Genomic DNA, 22,361 nt, shown 5'->3' with positions numbered 1-22,361 from the left:
CATGGCAAATAGATGGGGAAACTGTGGAAACAGTGGCTGACTTTATTTTGGGGGTCCCCAAAATCACTGCAGATGGTGGCTGCAGCCATGAAATTAAAAGATGCTTATTCCTTGGAAGGAAAGTTATGACCAACCTAGACAGCATATTAAAAAGCAGAGACATTACTTTGCCAACAAAGATCTGTCTAGTCAAGGCTATGATTTTTCCAGTATGGATGTGAGAATTGAATAAAGAAAGCTGAACACCGAAGAACTGATGCTTTTGAACTGTGGTGTTGGAGAAGACTCTTGAGAGTCCCTTGGACTGCAAGGAGATCCAACCAGTCCATCCTAAAGGAAATAAGTCCTGAATATTCATTGGAAGAACTGATGTTAAAGCTGAAACTCCAATACTTTGGCCCCCTGATGCAAAGAGCTAACTCATTGGAAAAGACTGTGATGCTGGGAAAGATTGAGGGCAGGAGGAGAAGGGGATGACAGAGGATGAGATGGTTGGCTGGCATCACTGACTCAATGGACATGAGTTTGAGTAAACTCTGGGAGTTGGTGATGGACAGGGAGGCCTGGCGTGTTGCAGTTCATGGGGTCTCAATGAGTCAAACATGACTGAGCAACTGAACTGAATGGAGACAACTATTAAGAAAAAAAAAACTTAGATTTTCAATTTATGCCATATTCCAAAAGAATAAAATATATAGAAATACTCAAGCTGATTAATGAGTTGAAAGTAAAAGAAAACTCAAACACAATTAGAAGAAAGTATAGGTGATAGATCTCAAGATTGGAAAGGACTTCTTAAACATAAAAGCTAGAAAAGAAACCACAATAGGAAAAGAATGATAAATTGGACTTCATAAAAATTTCAAACTTCTTTGTATTCTTTGGCTGAGTTTATAGATCATTCAACATCTATTTGGAGATCTCAAAACCTGCATTGTCTGATATGGTAGCCACTAGCCACATGCAACTATTTAAATATAATTGAAATAACCTTAAAAATCTCATTTCTCAGTTGCACTAGCCACATCTCAATTGCTCAGTAGTCATATGAGGCTAGTGACTACTGTGTTAGGGCATATCTAGAGCGTTCCTACCAATGGCAAAAGTTCTATTGGGTAGTGCTGATCCAAATGTTTGATTCAAATAGTTACCTTTCAGCCCAACATTTCAAATTGGGTACCCAATTTTCCATTCATTCATCACTGCCTTGTGCCAAGTATTGTGCTTGACACTAAGGAGAAAAAGACAAATGACTTTCTGCCTTCACAAGTTTATGGTTTACATATTAAACAAGAAACCACACAAATAAGTATATATTTACAATTGTGAAGAGTGCCATAAAATTTGTAGAGTGCTATAAATATGTATAGCAGAACCTAACCTGGTCTGTGTGGCAAGGGAGGCCTGATATGAGTCAGAAGAAGAATGTTCCAGGTCAAGGAAACAGCATGTACAAATGCCCTGAGGTGAAATTGTACTAGACTCTTCTAGAAAATGAAAGATAAGTTATTGTGGCTGGAATACAGTGAGTCAGGGAGAGATTGGTAGGAGGTGAGAATATAAAGGTAGGCACTGGCCAGATTATACAGAACATTGTAAATTTTTAAAGATTATCAGCTATCAAAGATTATTTTATTCACTCAAGTTATAAAGGAAGGAAGGTGATTTTTTATACTGTGGAAAGATTGTCACAAAGGTTAAAAAGATGCATAAGAGTGTTTAATCAAAACAGCCTTTTTCCCTCTTATCTTTTAAGTATTTGTCACCTGTTTGTCAAAGTTTTTCTTATATAAACTCTTCCAGTGGGCTATATTCATATTGATTGGTAAAATCAATAAATTGGCGATGGACAGGGAGGCCTGGCATGCTGCAGTCCATGGGGTTGTAAAGATTCAGACATGACTGAGTGAATGAACTGAACTGAACCCGAGATAACAATACATAGTGGTTGCCAGTTCCATAATATACCTGAATTGTGTATTGGGAATCACTTATTAATATTTTCATTGATTTAACTCTGAAAACCCTTGTCTCCATATTTAATTTTCTAATCCAGTTGTGCTCATGTTTATTTTTTCTTCTCATATATGCTTTTGTAATGTTTCTATGAACTATACTTTTTAATGTTATACATTAGACATAACGCATGTAAGAATTAAAGATTTTAAAATTTAAAAAAAAGTGTCTACTAAGAAAAAAACTTTTTTTTAATAAAATCAATAAGTTAATTGCCTAAAAGAGAATGATCTTCCAGGAATCATTCTTCATAACAAGTCACCATTCATTAAGGACAATAGCTATTTGCAAGCCAGTTTAATGATGTAGTGTTTCTAGATCTAGAAATCAGCACCATGGGTGAATTATGAACACATATAAGCTCATGGATCAATAATCCTCATGTTTTGAATGTCACCAGCATGCTGCAGTGTTTAATAAATAGGAAAATGAAATAGAAGGAGCAGTGAATTGATAACATTTGCTCTGTTTAAGGGCCCCTCCATTTACTTTTAAGCTTTGGCTGAGAAAAGAGGCTTAGCATTGGAAGCATATTCCTTATTTTTTCTTCTGACCATACCCCCCCTCATTTCCAAGGAACTCATTTATTAGAAGATCATCTTAGGTATGAGAACCTAAACTGCAAAGTGACTCCAGATAAAAGTGGAAGTTTGAACATCTAAACTCTGTAACTCAGTTAACCATTCTATAACTGGATTTGTCACATTATCTATCAACCAAGGCTAATAATACTTGACACCTTCCTGCTTGTGGTGAGAATGAATGAGAATGTTTGAAGTAGGGTTTTCCTTGTGGCTCAGACAGCAAAGAATCTGACTGCAGTGCAGGAGACTTGGGTTCAATCCCTGAGTTGGGAAGATGCCCTGGAGAAGAAAATGGCTACCCACTCCAATATTCTTGCCTGGAGAATTCCGGGCAGAGGAGCCTGGAGGGCTATAGTCCTTGAGGTTGCAAAGAGTCAGACATGATGAGCAACTAACACTTTCACCTTTTTTCACTTTCAATATAAAGTGGGTAATAAAGGTGTGGTGTCAACAAAGAATCCATCTGTAACTTACATATTTTGATGCATTAATTAAACATTTATTAATTTCTAGGTACACTTATAAGTGTCCTATAAATAGGACTTTTAGGACATCCATTTATTCATCCAACAAATATTTATTTTGGACTCAGGCACTGTTCTTGTCATTGAGGAAATAGCAATGAATAAAGAAGACTAAATCCTCGTTTCATGGATCTTATATTCTAGTTATGAGAGGCAAACAATAACCCCCCCCCAATTTCGTAAACAGTATGATAGAAGCTGGTAAGTGTTATGGAGAAATTTTTAAACAGGTTAAAACAAGATAGGAATGTGCAACAGCGGTGAACTTTTAAATATTGTGGTCAGAGGAAGCCTCGCTGAGAAGGTGGCACTGAGTAAAGAATTAAATGAAGTAAGGAGTGGGCCATATTAACATTGGAGAGAAGATTCCAGGCATAGAAATAGTGGTGAAGGGAGTTGTGGGATACGATAATGGGAGGGAGGTAAGGTAAGAGAGAGATGGTGGAGAACCGGACTATGAGAAAGTAGGTCTTTGTCAGAACGCTGGCTTGTATTCTGAGCAATGTGGAAGCCACTGATGGCAGGTGGGGAGCACGTGAACATTAGTGGAATAGAAACAATTTACTTTCCTGATGCAGAAAAAGTAAATGTATAGGTTATAGCAATAACAGTGATTTAGGCAGTTACAATGCAAATGCCCTTGAACCTCTCCCACTTTCTTTTTACTAATGCAGCAAAATACTAGGGTTAAAGTCAGCCTGAGTAAATGAAAAAAGATGAATTATAGACTATTTCCAAAGGAAATACAATCATATTTCTTTTGATGCTTATAACAGCAACAATGAAGCTACCAGGATTGCCTAGTAGAGGGCTTGCTTTAGTAAATATTTATGAATGATTCAAAATTAGTCCATTGTTTGTAGGTTCCTAAATGTCTAAGAAGATTCTGTTCAACTGAATCATTGGAATGATCAGCCCTTCAATTTCCTTCTCATTATTAATTTGCTTGGCAGATCCTCTATTCTATACACACTGAAAAGGTTAAGCTTCAGTCCAGCCCCTGTCCAAATGATAAAAAATTCTGAACTTGTGAAATTCAATGAATAAAGATTTACTATAGCATTAGTGTCCATTTAGAGCCACATAGATTCCTACCTATCTGACAACCTAACGAAGCAGAGTTCACAAAATGAACAAGTTCTAATGAACTGAATATGCTACAGAGAAGTTAATTGCCCTCTGGTCAGTGATAAGGCAACTTGAAAAGAAGTGAGTCTGAACATTTTAAGCTGCCACTGCAGACCATTGACATCGACCCCTAGGACTCTGTCCCTGGACTCTTTGTTGTCTGTCCAGTCTAGAATTTGGTTAATGACCATAGCTGAGTGCTAGCTACTAAACCCTACGCACTGTGCTAATATGATCATGATAGCATGTGATGATCCTCACAACAGCTCTCTACTCAGCCCATCTAACAGATGAGGAAACTGAGAATCCAGGAGTTGCACTGATTTGTAAATGGCAAAGTCAAGGTGAGACCAAAGTTGTCTGATTCTTTCACCTTAACCACTTCATGTGTTCTAAATACTACATTAAGGGACTTCCCTGGTGGTCTAGCATCTATGACTCTGTGCTCCCAATGCAGGGGGCCTGGGTTCTATCCCTGGTCAGGGAACTAGATCCCACAGGCCATAACTAAAAGATCCTGCATGTCTCAATGAAGACTGGAGATCCCATGTACTACAACCAGAACCTGGCACAGTCAGCTAAATAAATATTTTTAAAATAGCTAAATATTATATTAATCAGGCACTTAGAGGTATTACACCTAGGACAGTAGTACTAGTAATACTGCTTGGATGATGATGTCAGGCGTGTTATTTGTAGTCAGAACACTGGGTATTAATATGACTTCCAATTTTCTTCCAACCACATTTCGGCCTCCCCTCATTTATTTGTGAAATGGAGATGAGAATGTCTACTGAACAGGGTTGTCACAGGGATTTAGTTAAAATAATATGCATGGGAGTACCTAGTGCCATACCTGACACATATTAACTAAACTATGCTGTTGCTGCTGCTGTTTAGCCACTAGTTGTATCCGATTCTTTGTGACCCAGTGGACTGCAGGTTCCTCTGTCCATGGGATTTCCCAGGGAAGAATACTGGAATGGGTTGCCGTTTCCTTCTCCAGGAGCTCTTCCTGACCCAGGGATCTAACCCACGTTTCCTGCATTATAGGCAGATTCTTTACCACTGAGCTACCTGGAAGGCCGTTAACTAACTATGCATGCTTGCCTGCATGCATGCATACTAAGTCACTTCAGTCATGTCCAACTCTTTGCAACCCTATGGACTGTAGCCCACTAGGCTCCTCTGTCCATGGGATTCTCCAGGCAAAAATACTAGAGTGGGTTGCCATGCCCTCCTCCAGGGGGCCTTCCCCACCCAGGGATCGAACCCCCATCTCTAGTGTCTCCTGCATTGGCAGGCAGGTTCTTTACCACTAGTGACACCTGGGAAGCCCCTAACTAATCTATACATGTTGCCAAATCCTTTTGGATAGCCTACCATGAACTAGCTGTCCCTTTTCATCAAAGTGATAATATGGGTGCTATCCCTAAAAGGATATATATATATTTTTTAATTCATTTTAAGGATTAGGAAAATATGGGTTTTCCCTGTATCATTCATATTCCCTTATTCAATCCAGCTTTCAACCAAGGGCATGCATCTAATAGGTAAAAGTTAAATAGTGAAGAAATGTTCTGAAGAAATCAGTGTCCTTGATCTTCATGGTCACCAACTGAGCCAGCTGGAATGGCCCTTACTTGGCTGGCAAAGCTAGGATCAGTGAATGCTGTGTTTAGTCCTTTAAGACAATTTAACCTCCCTTTTTTTGCTAGCTTTTATTTTTATTCCTTTAAAGGGAATAGGCCCCAAAAGTAAAATGAGTTAACATTTCGTGTGTCCATATCTGACACCTTGAGCCTGGCTGTCAGGAGGGTGCCACAGCTTCCAGTTCAGAAAGATAAAAGATCCATTAATAGCCAAAGGAAGAAAAAAAAAAAAGCAACCCACACACAAGCAGTGTGACTGTCATTTACACTTCTTTGTAACAGTCTAGACATACTGTATGGAGTGTTATCCAATGTGATAATTGGTAAGTAGATCTTTGCCCATGTACTGGGCTTACCTATGAATTATAATTCAAGGGTTGCATACCATTATTGGTTGGCTTGCCTGTAGCCTTTCTCGATTCAAGAGAAGTTGTACTATTCTCTCAGAAAACAGAGGTCTTAGAGGGTCAACCCCGTATAATAGACAATTATGGCATATGAAACATTAGCTTGGAATTTATAGCACATAATTCTATGAGAATGTGAGTCCAAATTTTCAATTGGCTCTGTGTTTAGTTTTAGACTCCAGTTTTGAAGATCATTTGGGCATTACTATTTATTTAAAATCCATTTCTTTTCAAAAATGAGTTAGAATCGTGCAGTGGACAGATTGAAACCTCTGAAAGCCCAATCTTATGACTATTGCATTCGCTGCCAATTGAAAGATAAAGGTGACTGCCCATCTGAAAAAGCAGTTTTTCATTGTTTAGTATTTTATGCACAATTCCAGACATCGGAAAACTGTTTTTATCAGACTGATATTTTTGCCAGCTTTTCAGCACATTGGATGTTTCATTAGCAGAGTCAAGAGGGAAGGTGCTAAGAGGAGGCTATGAGCAATGTCCTGGAGGGAGAGGTGGTTGCGGCATCTACAATCTAGAGAAAAATCTGTTCATAAAATTTGCTGAATGAGGGGAGAAAGGGGACCAAAAGAGAACCTTTTAGTGAAGCTAATCCACACTTAACAATTATTCATCAGTGAAAAAGAAACATGTATACAGAAAAGCAAGAATGGGGGCAAAAATACACTGAACTAACAGCGGAGGCCAGAAAGCAGCAAACTGCATTTTAAATCAAAGTAGTGTCTATGGTACAGGGAATTTGAAAGGACCTCAAGCAGAGAAAAATATTTCCTGGATGCCCTGGGGCTACTGTTCCAAATGCCTACTCCCTTGGTGTTCCTGGCTCCCATTGCCTCCAGCTGTGGTTCATCCCCCTCCAGCTCAACAGGAGCAGTCTTGTAAGCACCTGAGAGTGAGCAAAAGAGCCACATGAAACCCGTGCCAGTGACTTTCATCATCAGCCTGAGGAGCCGTGATCCATCCGCACCTCCCTATTCCACAGCAAGCGAGAAGTTGAGCATCTTTATATTGATCCTTGTTAAGCATCGAAACTAGAGCTACTTGTCTGCTTTAAGGACCTTGGAAGGACATTAATTTTTTTTTTTCTGTATTGGATGTGGAATGAAGTGTCTATATGCTCAGTTAATCACTCCAGCCCCTTCTCTTTGCAGTTAACTCTCTTGTAACACCTATTGCAGGTTTAACAAGTGTTAAGAGTCAGCTGTTTTGTGTGCCTATTCCTCCTACTAAGCTCTGAGCTCCGAAAAACAGGAAAAGAGTTGGTTTTAGCTTTTTACTTCCCAGGTACCTAACACAGTGCTGTGTACCTACAGTCAGCCCTTTGTATCCTCACATTTTGTACCTGTGGATCCAACCAACCGCAGATCAAAAATATTTGGAAAAAAAAGAATTCCAAAAAGTTCCTAAGAGCAAAACTTTAATTTGGTGCACCCCTCATAACTATTTACATAGCATTTACATTATACTTATGACTGTGTACTTGGTGTTTACATTGTATTAGTTCCCTGGTCAGTAGTAAAGAATCCTTCTGCCAATGCAGTTCGATCCCTGGGAGGAGGGCATGGCAACCCACTCCAGTATTCTTGCCTGGGAAATCCCATGGACAGAGAAGCCTGGCATGCTACAGGGTCACAAAAAGTTAGATAGGACTTAGTCACCAAACAACAAAGGCATTACAAGTAATCTAGAGATGGCAAAGTATACAGGAGGATATGCATAGGTTATGTGCAAATACTAGACCATTTTATATAAAGGAGTGAGTCCCGTCGTGGCTCAGATGGTGATGAGTCTGCCTGCAATGCAAGAGACAGGTTTGATCCCTGGGTCAGGAAGATCCCCTGGAGAAGGGAGTGGCAAGCTACTCCAGTATTCTTGCCTGGAGAATCCCATAGACAGAGGAGCCTGGCAGGCTAGAGTCCATGGGGTCACAGAGTCGGACACAACGGAGCAGACTCACACTTTCACTTTTGAGTGTCTTCAGATTTGGGTATCCGTGGGGGTCCTGGGACCGATCACCCTCAGATACCAAGGAATGACTGTATTCTCAAGTCTCCCTTCCTCCTAGAACCCCTGTGTACCACATCATTCCTCTACCAAAGAATGAAGCTTTTATGTGATATATTTATTGGAACAACCCTGGATTCTGGAGTCTGGAATAAATGGTGAAGGCCTAGGAATGAAAGAGAGTCACTTATCACTAAATACAGGAAGTTACCTTAGTATATGCCTCAAATAATGCTGTTCGGGACAAGTAAGTTCTAGTCACATCTACAGATTCTCAAAAAAGTGGTTCTGAAAATTTAGTATGCTTCAGAATCACCCAGATTAAGTATGGCATAATCCTGGGCTCTGAGGAAATTCTGCTTTAGTAGGTGGGACTGTAGAATATACAGGTTTAATAAACTCTCCAGTAATTGATTCAAACTCTCCAGGTAATTTTCAGAAGTGAAAGTCACCATAAGGATACCAACTTCTATTGTGACAGTTAGGACTAGACAAGTATGTTGGGAGAATTTTTTAAAGTACAAACAAATTCAGGTTGGTAAGCCTTTGTTAATTGTGTGCTCAGATATATACATGATGTGATAAATTCAAAAAAATATAAGAAATAGTTATTTTCCTGGAGGAATGGTCTTGCTGAGGAAGAAGGAAACTTCAAAAGAGTGATATCTATTTTATCAGTTCAGTTCAGTCACTCAGTCATGACTGCAGCACGCCAGGCTTTCCTGTCCATCACCAACTCCCGGAGCTTGCTCAAACTCATGTCCATTGAGTCAGTGATGCCATCCAACCATCTCATCCTCTGTCATCCCCTTCTCCTGCCTTCAATCTTTTCCAGCATCAGGGTCTTTTCCAATGAGTCAGTTCTTCGCATCAGGTGGCTAAAGTATTAGAGCTTCAGCTTCAACATCAATCCTTCCAAGGAATATTCAGGACTGATTTCTTTTAGGATTGACAGGTTTGATCTCCTTGCAGTCCAAGGGAGTCTCAAGAGTCTTTTTCACGGGTGTACACATGTTCCCCATCCTGCACCCCCCTCCCAACCTCCCTCCCCGTGGCGGATTCATGTTGAGGTATGGCAAAACCAATACAATATTATAAAGTAATTAGCCTCCAATTAAAATAAATAAATGTATATTAAAAAAAGAGTCTTCTTCAACACCACAGTTCAAAAGCATCAATTCTTCGGCGCTCAGCTTTCCTTATGGTCCAACTCGCACATCCATACATGACTACTGGAAAAAACCTAGCTTTGACTAGACGGACATTTGTCAGCAAAGTAATGTCTCTGCTTGTTAATATGCTGTCTAGGTTGGTCATAGCTTTTCTTCCTAGGAGCAAGACTCTTTTAATTTCATGGCTGCAGTCATCATCTGCAGTGATTTTGGAGCCCAAGAAAATAAAGTCTGTCAGTGAATACTGGAATGGGTAGCCAGTTCCCTTCTCCAGGGGATCTTCCCAAGCCAGGGATTGAACCCAGGTCTCCCGCATTGCAGGTGTATTTTTTTTTTACCATCTGAGCCACCAGGGAAACCCTATCTATTTTATACATCATATCAGCAGTGTATATCTATCAATCTCCCAAAACCTTCCACCCCTTTGATATCCATGTATGTTTTTCCCTACATCTGTATCTCTGTTCCTGTCCTGCAAATAGATCATCTATATCATTTTTCTAGATTCTACATATATGCATTAGTATATGACATTTATTTTTCTCTTTCTGACTTTCTTCACTCTGTGTGACACTCTCTAAGTCCATCCATGTCTCTACAAGTGACCCAATTTCATTCCTTTTTATTGGTAATATTCCGTTGTGTATATATACACCACATCTCCTTTGTCTATTCCTGTTGATGGACAGTAGAAACTAAGCCAACATTGTAAAGCAAGCATACTCCAATAAAAATTCATTTTTAAAAAAAGTGGTAACTAATAGAATACTCTCTTCAAATGCTAACAAACGTAGTATTGCAGGAGGACTCAGGAAGGAAAGATTTATGAACAAAATAGTTTGAATTTCACTGATGTGCCATGTAAACTCAGAGAGAGTGATAGATAAATCATGAGAAATATGTGAATTTAATAGATTCTAAACTCAAAACATGGACAGTTACCTTTGGCTATATTCTAGATGTTTCTCCATTTGTGCATATTTTAAATTTGCAGGATACAGGATGCTTGGGGCTGGTGCACTGGGATGACCCAGAGGGAAGGTACAGGGAGGGAGGTGGGAGGGGGGTTCAGGATGGGGAACACGTGTACACCCGTGGTGGATTCATGTTGATGTATGGCAAAACCAATACAATATTGTAAAGTAAAAATAATAATAAATAAATGATAAATAGTTTAAAAAATTATGTTGTTTCTCCTGAAGCTGCATTGAAACATCTAAAATATCATACATGAAACGAATCGCCAGTCCAGGTTCGATACATGATACTGGATGCTTGAGGCTGGTGCATTGGGACGACCCAGAGGGATGGTATGGGGAGGGAGGAGGGAGGGGGGTTCAGGATAGGGAACACGTGTATACCTGTGGTGGATTCATGTTGATGTATGGCAAAACCAATACAATATTGTAAAGTAATTAGCCTCCAATTAAAATAAATTTATATTAAAAATAAATATCAAAAATTTCTTTTTCAGATGGTTTGACTGACTGTGTGGACCCAGATTGTTGTCAACAAAGCAACTGTTATGTCAGTCCTCTCTGCCAGGGCTCACCAGATCCTCTTGACCTCATTCAGCAAAGCCAATCTCTCTTGTCTCAGCACACTTCAAGACTCTTCTATGATCGAATCAAATTCCTTATTGGCAAGGACAGTACTCATGTCATTCCTCCAGAGATCTCATTTGACAGCAGGTACATATGTATTTATTTTATTCCTTAATGAACAGTGGTCATGTTTTTCTTTAACTGTGAAAGAAACACACATATACACATACAAAACTCACATGATGTATATTATTCATGGTGAAGTATAAGCAAGGCTTTTAATGACAAAAACAAAAACATAATTTACAACTTTATTGTTTAGCTCCTGGATTGATCCCTTGAAAAATTCTTGAATTTCAGAAACTAAATTTTAAGTTTCATTCTATGGGTGTAAAACGTTTCCATGTGAGGGAATTGAGTGCATTTGATATTCTAAAGTGAAATGCAAGACTTGCGAAAATCTATCTTCTAGGGAAGCTCAAATGTGTGAATTGTCACTAAAGACCTGAGACCAAAATCCAACCCATTAGGTGAAAAATTTTTTAAAAACTAATTCATTTATTTGAAATGTAATAACATGAATTTGCTCATTGTCCTTCTCTGCTTCATCTTCAGCAATGATACGTTTTAGTCATTAGCACTAGATATAAGTAAGTCACTGAAGTCAATATTTCTGATCGCTTAAAAATGTCCTTTTTTGTTCATGCCACAATTAAACATGTTTAAATATTGTTGTTAAACAGTAAGGATGTTTATCTCTCAAAATAGAAAGTCCAGCAGTTGTGGGTTTCAGGGGTTGGCTGAGCTAAGGCTTCAGTACCATCATCAAGGCCCCAGGTCCTTTACAATTCTCTAGTCTACCACCTTCAGCAGAAACTTCATTCTCAGGTTTGATAGAAAAATGGTTGTGGCAGCTGCAAGTTCAATTCAGATGCAATAAAGACCAAAGAATAAAAAAGAAATATCCCCCCAAGCATGGAATATAGAGTCTTCCCTTCATTCTGTTTCTGATATTTCAGCAGCTTCTAGACTATTACAAACAGAAAGTAAAAATAAAAAAAAAAATACATGGAAAGTATTTGTCTGGGAGCACTTGTCTACATCCCACCCACACAGTCGCATCCTAGTGGGTATTATCAGTCCCTAAGAAAAGTTCAGTCAAGAGTTTATATTGATCTGAGTGACAGCCTAAGAAAATTACAATTCAGTATTGACCCCTGTGCACAGTAGGAAAGGGGTAAAAAACAACGTGCATGGAAATTTAAAACAGTCAACATCCTTCTCCCAAATTGTATACCAGAACTGTTATTGAAACTTAAAAATTTCTCATTCTGTTTATTTTTCTCTCTTCTTGATCTTTTATTTTTTGTTTTGTTTTTTAAATGTTTTATTATTTCTTTCTTTATCTGGCCGCACTGGGTCTCTGTTGCTGTGCACCAGCCTTCTCTAGCTGCGGCGAGCAGGGGCTACTCTCTGCTGCCGTGCACAGGCTTCTCATTGCAGTCATTTCTTCTGCTGTGGGACACAGGCTCTAGGTGCATCGGTTTCAGTAGCTGTGGTGCGTGGGCTCAGTAGCTGTGGCTCACGGGCCCTGGAGCATGTGGACTTTGATAGTTGTGGTGCACAGGCTTAGTTGCTTCTCATTATGTTTATTATGTGCAGTTCTAACCTTTTAAATCTTTAAACAGAACCCCAAACTCAAATGCTGATGCACCACAAGAAAGACCTTCTCTGCCAGGGGATCTAGTCAAAGTTTGCCTTCTTCCAAGAGACTCAGTCATCCCCATTTTGAAGTATCTCCCCCAGTTCAATAGCAAGTCTGGGGTAATTTCAAATGGCTGCAGTCAAAGTATTTATTTAGATAGTAGATGCTTATTTATTGCACTCCAGAGGAACAAAGGAAACAAAAAACCTTCATGCTTAAGGAAACTCAGTCAAAATGAAGAAAAGAAGGTAAATGAAATAACAACTTCCAAGACATGGAGATACATATTTAAATGACTCACTGAACTCAAGTAAAGGGAGAAAGTCAGGACCTGAGAGAGATAGGAGCCAAGTTATTGTGACCGAGAGGAGGGCGTTTGAGCAATAAACTTAGAAAAGTGAAGAGAAATTCCAGCCACTGTGGTTCGGCTTCATGCTTCAGCAGTGTTTGCCAGCCAGTCGCAGAGTGAACAAACCTATTACTTGTGGTGCTTAATGACTTCTCCTCCTCCTGGCTTGACTGAGTTTTCCTTATTCTTTTGTAAAAGGCTCCAAGTTATCAAGTAGCTCTGAAAGTCGCATTTGAATTCAGAACTACGGTCTCCTTCACCGAGTGGTCTCATCTCTGACACACATCTCTAATCTGTCAGAAAAGGGAAATAGTTGAGGACAAGCAATCTAACTATATTTCCTCTAAAAAATCAACACGTAATACAGTATTATTCAGAGTATCTCTGGATAAAATAAATCCAACTCTGATCATGTAGAGTATAAGTAATAATAGTTATAAGCTCTTACATCTCTATTGTACTTTTTAGTCTGTGCAGCTTTCAAACCAACATTATTTCATTGTATCCTCACAGTATCCCTGTGAAGTAGGTATTGTCTTGGTGCATTTTATATATGAGGAAACTGAGGTTCAGAGAGATTAAATAATTGTCCAACATCACACAGCCAATAGCCTTGTTTTGTAGCAACTTTTTTTTTAATTAGAGGATAATTGCTTTACAATGTTGTGTTGGTTTCTGCCATATGACAACACAAATCAGCTGTAAGTATATATATGTATATCACCTCCCTCTTGAGCTTCTCTCCTACCCACCCCCTATCCCACCCCTCTAGGCTATCATGGAGCACCGGGCTGAGCTCCCTGTATTTTATAGTGGCTTCCCACTAGCTGTCTATTTCACACATGGTAGTATATATATATATATATATATATATATATATATATATATATATGTCAATGCTACCCTCTCAGTTCATCCCACATTCTCCTTCCCCTTGTGTCCACAAGTCCGTTCTCTACATCTGTGTCCATTCCTGCTCTGCAAATACATTCATCAGTACCATTTTTCTAGATCCCATATATATATACTAATATACAGTGTTTGTTTTTTTTTCTTTCTGACTTACTTCACTCTGCATAACAGGCTCTAGGTTCATCCACCTCACTAGAACTGACTCAAATTCACTCCTTTTATGGCTGAGTAATATTCCATGATATAAATGCACCACAGCTTCTTTATCCATTCATCTGTCAGTGGACATCTAGGTTGCTTCCAGGTCCTGACTATTGTAAACAGTGTTGCAATGAACATTGGGGTACATGTGTCTTTTTCAGTTATGATTTTTTTCATGGTATATGCCCAGTAGTGGGTCACATGGTAGTTTTATTCCTATGTAGTAACTCTTATAATCTTTCTGTTACACCACTGCTGAGCCAAGTGACTGAGATCTAATTTATACAGGATGAATGACATCTGGTTGAATGACATCTGGAAACCAGGCAATATTGTAAAATCCACCTCATTTGAACACATTTCAATGATATTTTGATGATATTATTTACAAAGTTCAAGCCAGTGGTAATGAACTTCTTGGCAGAACAACTGGTAAAATGGGCCTTTTGCGACATGTAAATTGTTATTAAGCACTTCTTTTGTGTCAGGTCTCATACTAAGCTTTTACATGTGTTATTTAATCTTTACAAAAACCTGATATGGTAGGTACCATTGTGATCCCTACTTTGGGGGTAAGAAAACAATAACTGAGATGTCCAGTTGCTTGCCCAAGGTCACAATCAGTGAGTGTCAGAGCCAGGATCTGAATGCAAGCAGATTCATACTGAGAGCCAAACTTCTAAACCACTATGTTGAGCCACTTTGGCTCCTTAGAGAGCCAGGCTAAAGACTTTTGGTCCTTATACATATCTGACTGTGGGGTTGCTCTCCTCAGATCTAGAACACAGGTACTGTAATCAGAAAATCCAATTTGCTCTTAGGTTTTTGCCACATAATTGAGTGATAGCTGGGAAGGCAGATGAAGAAATCATTGCTGAGGGGCTCATTTGCCTACTGGCAGACTGTGAGCCACACGGAGGACTTGCTGCTGAGTGTTGCCACCATCGGAGCTCTGTGAGTTAAAGATGGTGGCATATAGGTGACTAACTGTTGCAAGGATGCATAAAGGTTAAATACCTGTTCATCCTTGTGCATCCAAGTGAGACTAGCTTTCTTGTTGTGAGTTCTCTGCACTGGTATATGAGAGCACATGGAATGTGGACCTCATGTGCCCCTGATGGTGTGATGTCACTGGCAACATGCCATTTGCCCACAATAGAGTCTCCCAGCAAGCCTGTCAGTTACCATTTTTTCCTTAAATACATTTTACCCTGTAGCCTGAGTTTCTTTCTTTTTTTTTAACCAACTCCAAACATGACTACAAAGTAAACGACATATTCTGCACGCCCTGTATGACTTATTACTTTTTAATAATGTAAATAGGTGAACAGAAGCATTATTGATCTTCAGTGTCTAAGCATTTAATCACTATTAATAATGTAAAAGGTTTTTATAAATATGTAAAAACAAGAGTACATTAAACTAAACGACAGCAGTAATTTGCAAAGCCAGACATTTCACTCGCCATCACTAATGGAGAAGTGCATTTAAAAAACAAAATCCTACCGGGGTTAGTGCAACCGCTGACAGCAAGGTCTGGCCAAACTCATTTGTCTGTTTTATAGCCACAAGAGGCTGATCCACACATCAATCCATGTCTAGTGTCTACATCAGGCCTTACTTACTGTCAGCCCACAGCTGTATTTTGTTTGGCCCAACATTTAGAAACTAAGAGATCTAACATAAAAATTGGAATGTCCTCATTCTCTAGAAAATTGACAAAATTTGACATCTCTGGTATAGGTGTTCCAGAGTTGAAGACCAGCCACCCCTCTGGAATATCAATAGCATGCCTCTCTAGCTCACCAGTCACTGATTCCCTTGCTTCTGGCTCAATTCCCGCACTTTTAATGTCCTGCCTGACCCTGTTGGCATTTGAGTTTGTAACATCTGGACTATACAGCTTCTCTAGCTTTCCGCGGAAAGACCTCAAGTGTTTCGTTTTTGTTTTTTTTTTTTTTTACTTTCTGATCTGTTTTCCTGAGAGTCTGTAAAAATCCTATCTTAACTAAGAGGAAAAAAAGTGACTGAGCATGAACTAGGTAATCAGATTAATGGAAGGATATTTCCACCAATATTTCACTAAGGGGCCTGCGTGCACCTCATGAGTAAGTTGATAGACACTCTGCCTCACACCTTAGGCTAATAGACTCCCAGGTCCCACCATAGTGGAAACAAAATGTCCACATTCTGTGAGAAAGATGTGGATGTTAAGAGGCATTTTACTATTATGTTTGTCACTTAAAGTTTTAAGAACAATTTAAAGATCTTAAAATTTGCAGCGCTGCTGCTGGGTGTGGTTGTGGCAGTCTCATGCACCCGCTTCTACTGGAATCCTTAGCCTAGTTGAAAAGCGCTAAGCACACGAGGGCTTCCCTGGTGGCTCAGGGGTAAAGAATCTGTCTGCAGTGCAGGAGACACGGGTTCAATCCCTGGGTCAGGAAACTCCCCTGGAGGAGGAAGTGGCAACCCACTCTACTATTCTTGCCTGGAGAATCCCATGGACAGAAGAACCTGGTGGGCTACAGTCCATGGGGTCACAAAGGGTCGGACACGACTGAGCAACTAAACAAAAACAAAGCCCATGACCGTGGGATTAACAGGCTACAAAATGAAGAGGTTGAGCAGGGTGATAGGTTTCTTCTAGTTCTAACTTTCTGTGAAGTTGCTGTATTTCAAATTCGTGTGCCACTCTGGGGTGTGCAGTACAGAAGCTCTGACCCCTCCTCACTGCTAAATCTGATTTCTGTGAGGACAAGGATCAAGTCTGATATGTTGATTATCTATCACTGTATGGCAAACTCCTCCAAAATATAGTGGATTAAAATAATTGGTTATGATTAGATTTCTTGATTCTGTGGGTTAGAAAATAAGGCAGGGAAGGAAGAAAGGGTAAGAAATTCTGACAGGGTGTGGCCAGGATGACTTGTCTTTTCTCCGTGATATTTGGGCTTTCAGCTACTCTAACTCAGCTGGGAGCTAGAAGAGCTGGCTAGCCTCCAGGAATCCCTCTTCCTGCTTAAATCCTCTCCATTCAGGCTGCCTATGGGCATGGCAGCCAACCTTGAGTTTGCCTGAGCTCAGAACTCCAAGTTGGAGTATTCCAAGAGACAGGAACCAGAAGGTGCCAGTCTCTTAAGATCTGGATCCAAAATTATACCAGTGTCACTTGTGTTATATATTATGTATTAAAGTAGTCACAGAAGTTGCTCAGATTCAGAGGGAGGGTCATAAATCCTACCTTTTACTGAGAGAAGTATCAAAGAATGTATAACCATCTTTAATCTACCACACCACCATATCCCCAGATTCTAACACAGGATTTGGCAGAAAAGAGGTTAAAAAATGAGTAGATGAGTGAGTGACATAGATGCAGTGATATTAAAGTGCTCTTCTCATATTTACTAATGAAAAACTCATTTTGGTTGCCTAGAACACACAGATGATATTAGGACCTCAAATTAGTTAATTCCCAAATGTCGGAGCAGCCTAAAGGTAAGGTTACTGTTCTCCAAATAGCACAGGAACAAATTCATAAAAGATGAAGTGATTATATAACAGTAGCAAAGTAATTACTCTTGTCTTTTTTTTTTTAACTTATGAGACATTCCACTACTGGCAGAGCCTGTCCATAATTGACATCATTTATAACTTTGTGTAATCATCAATAATGCTCTCTGCCTTCAGTGGGCTTGATAATCAAAACTTAGAACCAAGAAAAAAAATAGAAAATAATGAGCAGTATCAGGAAGTCAGTAGGAAGACCGCTGTGAACTGGCTCACTTTGGTGTTTCAGCTCATGAGAAAACCCAAGACAAGTGCCCCAAAACAAACTGAGGTGTTGCAAATGCCTTGAACATGGCCTTCTTGGCAAACTCTTTATTTACCCAAGTCCTTCCCTTCCTTTATGACACTCTCCTCCATAATGAAATCTTGATGCACACACCTGATTATTCATGATACCAGGTAACAGCCATAATTACTTATCATAACTTGTTTAATAAAATATGCTTTTCTGCACTTAGTTGATTTGGGAACATATACCATGTAAAATCCTGTGAATGGCAAAATGAGTTATTAAATCAAGACTGAGGTTAAGGGAAAGGCTGTAGGAAGATGATCATTGCTGCATAAGTTGCTGATCTTGGATTAGACTAAAGACTTAAGAATAACCATACTTGAAAGATACAAATTATTGTTTTGAAATGTACATTTTACTGATACATTAATATTTCCAGAGTTACTGAAGATTTTAAATTTCTCTACAATATTTACCAAAGTCCTCTGCTCTCCCTAATGTAATCTAATATCCTGCTATCAACTCATGTTTACAAAATGATGAAGATATGTGTTCACTCCTTTATTCAACAGATATTTCTTGAGTCACCCACTCTGTGCCAGGAACTGTGGAGATGGGGGTAAACAAAAGAAACAGGGTCCCCTTATTCACAGAATTCCCTTTACATTCCAGTGGGGGAAGCAGTCAAAATTTCATGCAGATATGTAAAAAATTAAATTAATTATAAATTTCAATAAATTCTGTGGATTATGGAACATCAAGTAGCTTGGGGTTCATCAACTCAGAATCCCAAATTCTGCTGCTTTGCTGGAGTAGACAGGTAACCTAAATGGATGTAAGAGAAGACATATTCTACCAAATGAGACAAAGTCATTAAACAATTTCAGAAGCAAGACTGACCTGGAAGTTTTCAGCAGTCATTCAGAGATGTGACTAATTGACTCAGGTGAGCATGAGGAGCTGCTAAAATGGACACTCACAGGAGTCTATTGGTGATTTGCAAGAAAAAAATTCAAAGCTTATTTGGATAGTGAGCAGCTTAACTATTTGCAAGACGTGTCATCCTATGACATCCAGAACTATAAATAATTTTTGATACAATTTGAAATGTTTGTGTTAGATGAATTCAAGGGGAAAAAACAATCACCCAAAAAAACTCCCATTCACCACAGTGAAAAAATGTTCCCATTAACCATACTTTGGCATCATTTGTAATGATAGATCCTATAATTTCTTTCAAGATAATCCATATTTGGGGAAGATTAATCATTTCATCTTGAGATTGATGAAAATGACAGTGTTTACTTGGTTCGTGTATTGGCACTGTCACCCCACTCTAGTACTCTTGCCTGGAAAATCCCATGGATGGAGAAGCCTGGTGGGCTGCAGTCCATGGGGTCGCTAGGAGTCAGACACGACTGAGCGACTTCACTTTGACTTTTCACTTTCATGCATTGGAGAAGGAAATGGCAACCCACTCCAGTATTCTTGCCTGGAGAATCTCAGGGATGGGGGACCCTGTTGGGCTGCTGTCTATGGGGTCGCACAGAGTTGGATACAACTGAGGCGACTTAGCAGCAGCAGCAGGCTCCGGACTACAGCAGACAAATTGGCTTCCCTGGTGGCTGAGACAGTAAAGAATCCACCTATAATGCGGAAGACCCTGGTTCAATCCCTGGGTCAGGAAGATCCCCTAGAGGAGGGCATGGCAACCCACTCCAGTATTCTTATCTGGAAAATTCCATGGACAGGAGCCTCGCAGGCTGAAATCCATGGGGTTGCAAAGAGTCAGACATGGCTGAACGACTAAGCAGAGCACATATAGTCCAGTGAAGAAAACTGACAATAATGAAAAAGGTAAATGTCAGGTAGGAATAGGTGCTGTCGACTGAGGTAAAGAAAGGTTAGGGACAAAGAGTGGCCATTTTAGACAGAGTGGTCTGGGAAATCCTCTCTGGGGAGATGACACTAGAGCTGAGACCTCATAGTATTCATCTATATGTTGGTTGATTGTAACATGAACATTTCCTGCCACCTGGACTATGCAGTAGCCTATCACACAATCCAGAGCCTGGCTGTCACTCGTAGGGGCCCACTGAATCAGGATCCTGTGGTCTTGTGTGAAACAGAAAGGTAGAACCAACCTTTCTCAAGGAATTACTACACACTGATTACTGTACCAGGTTTTCCTGATAGGTGGACGGGGTGCCTGTCCTCTAGGAGTATTATGAAAAGCTGACTACTTCAGACAAACTGAATAGCCTCCAGAAAGAAATCAGCAACAGCCATTGACCATTTAGTTATGAAAAGAAAAAAAAAAAAAGCAGATCTTCATCCATTAGTGTTTGACCCTAAAAGAAATCAAATATATAGAGACTCTGCCCTGATTTGGAATTATGAAAAAGAAGAGATAACAAAACCTTATATTTTAGAATATTTATAATAAATGCAATGTTGCAATAACATTATTGTTATTAATAATATATTATTATTATTATTATATTGCAATAATATTAAAGCATTCATTGAGGACTTCCTTGGTGGGCTTCCCTGATGACTCAGATGGTAAAGAATTTGCCTGCAATACAGGATACCCAGGTTTGGTCCCTGGGTTGGGAAGATCCCCCAGAGAAGGGAATGGCAACCCATTCCAGTATTCTTGCCTGGAGAATCCCATGGACAGAGGAGCCTGGCAGGTTACAGTCCATGGGGTCACAAAGAGTTGGACATAACTGAGTGACTAACACTTTCAGTTTCACTTGGTGGTCCAATGATAAGGAATCTGCCTTGCCAGTGCAGGGGATGTGGGGTTGATCCCTGCTCTGGGAAGATCCCACATGCCTAAGAGCAACTAATCCTGTGCACTACAACTACTGAAACCTGTGCACCCTAAAGCCCGTGCTCTGCAACGAGAGAAGCCACTGCAATGAGAAGCCCGTGCACCTCAGCTAGTAGCTCCCACTCCACTCATTGCAACTAGAGAAAGCCTGGGTGCAGTAACAAAGACCCAGCCCTGCCAAAAATTAATTAATTAAAATTTTAAAAGCATTCATTGAATTAACATTCACAGTCTATGTACAGGTCTTCCCCCAGAAGGTTTGTGACATAATCATTCGTAATTTTGCTGAGGAACAAATTTGAATCCATATGTTTTGTGCTTAACTTTTTCATGAATCTAGCAGTTATGGACCTCCAAATCTATTTACGTATGGTAAATCTGTGTGTATTTTTAATTTTAAGAGTATGAAAGACAGTATACCAGGTATACAACTAGGGGTTGGTAAACACACAATGCAACAGTTGCTGAATAAATTAAATAAACTAAGGACTGAGGAAATCTCTTTCTAAAGCATCAGCACCTGCCAATGTCTGTGTTCACCTTTCTTTCTAAAGGGAGGCACTGCACATAACCTGCCCACATTTGGAAAAAGAACCCAAGAGTGGTTTGACTCTGCCATGATCCCTTGTGATTCTGTCTTCCCACATTACGTTTCCTAAGCAACCTCCTTTGCTTATCATTTGTGCAGTTGTTGTCCCAAGTGAGAAGTTAGATTGTTGCTACTTGCTAATAAAGCACTTTGATCTCGTTTATGTGAAAGGTGTTACACCTGTGAAGATGGGAACTCCTGATTGTTCAGTGAACTATTTTATCTAATGCTAAAGTTCAGGAAACACATGTTCAAGACACATTTAAAAAATTACAAAGTGCTGAAGGCTCCAAGATTTATAGTGCTGACTAGCTCTTGAAATCAGCATTCAACACCTAAACGTACCAAAAAAGAAAGAATGTGCGACTTTCACTTCTTTGCAAGTTCTTGAGCAAATAAATCCAAGCACAAATCTTTAAAAAGCCGTTCAGTTGGTTCCTTGTGATATTTTGAAACTCAGATATCCTGAGGTACTTAATAACAGTCATTAGTAATGCACAGTAGCTGTCTACAGCTTATCTCAGTGTGAATAGGTGTTTTCTAATATTTTATCTTATTGCGAAATTAAGATTGAAAGGCTCAAATCCTTAGTACCTACTTCTAGGCGTATGATCTACGTGAAGTGACTTTAGCTGGTTCTGTCATCTAAACTTGTCCCTAGAGAGGGCAGAGTAAATGCTAGTTTATGGAGAAAGAACAAATGACACCGTGTGGCATATTCACTATACACCCTGTGCGTAGAAAGTGCTCAGCAGTTGGTAAAGGTCTACAAAGTAGTGATAGCCTAATGGATAGCACCATCTTTGTGGGTGAGCACTTTCTTTTCCTTTGTAGCCACATCATTCACATCTTCTCTTAAAAATGCTACAGCTTAGGCCCTTGAGAGTCCAGGTCAAAAGACCTCCACCAATTCTGCCACTT

General features: G+C 39.6%; 1 protein-coding gene across 1 annotated transcript in view; it reads left to right on the top strand.

Moving 5' to 3' along the window:
• The window catches only part of TENM1 (teneurin transmembrane protein 1), a 900,209-nt gene that overhangs the window by 710,433 nt on the left and 167,415 nt on the right, over positions 1–22,361 (top strand). The window contains exon 18 of the mRNA XM_027963346.3: positions 10,977–11,193. Within this exon, the coding sequence (XP_027819147.1) occupies positions 10,977–11,193 (217 nt within the window). The remainder of the gene's footprint in view (positions 1–10,976; positions 11,194–22,361) is intronic.

Source organism: Ovis aries, chromosome X, assembly GCF_016772045.2.
Source record: "Ovis aries strain OAR_USU_Benz2616 breed Rambouillet chromosome X, ARS-UI_Ramb_v3.0, whole genome shotgun sequence".
In the NCBI taxonomy this organism is placed as follows: domain Eukaryota; kingdom Metazoa; phylum Chordata; class Mammalia; order Artiodactyla; family Bovidae; genus Ovis; species Ovis aries.
This window is presented reverse-complemented; position numbering and strand designations above follow the sequence as displayed.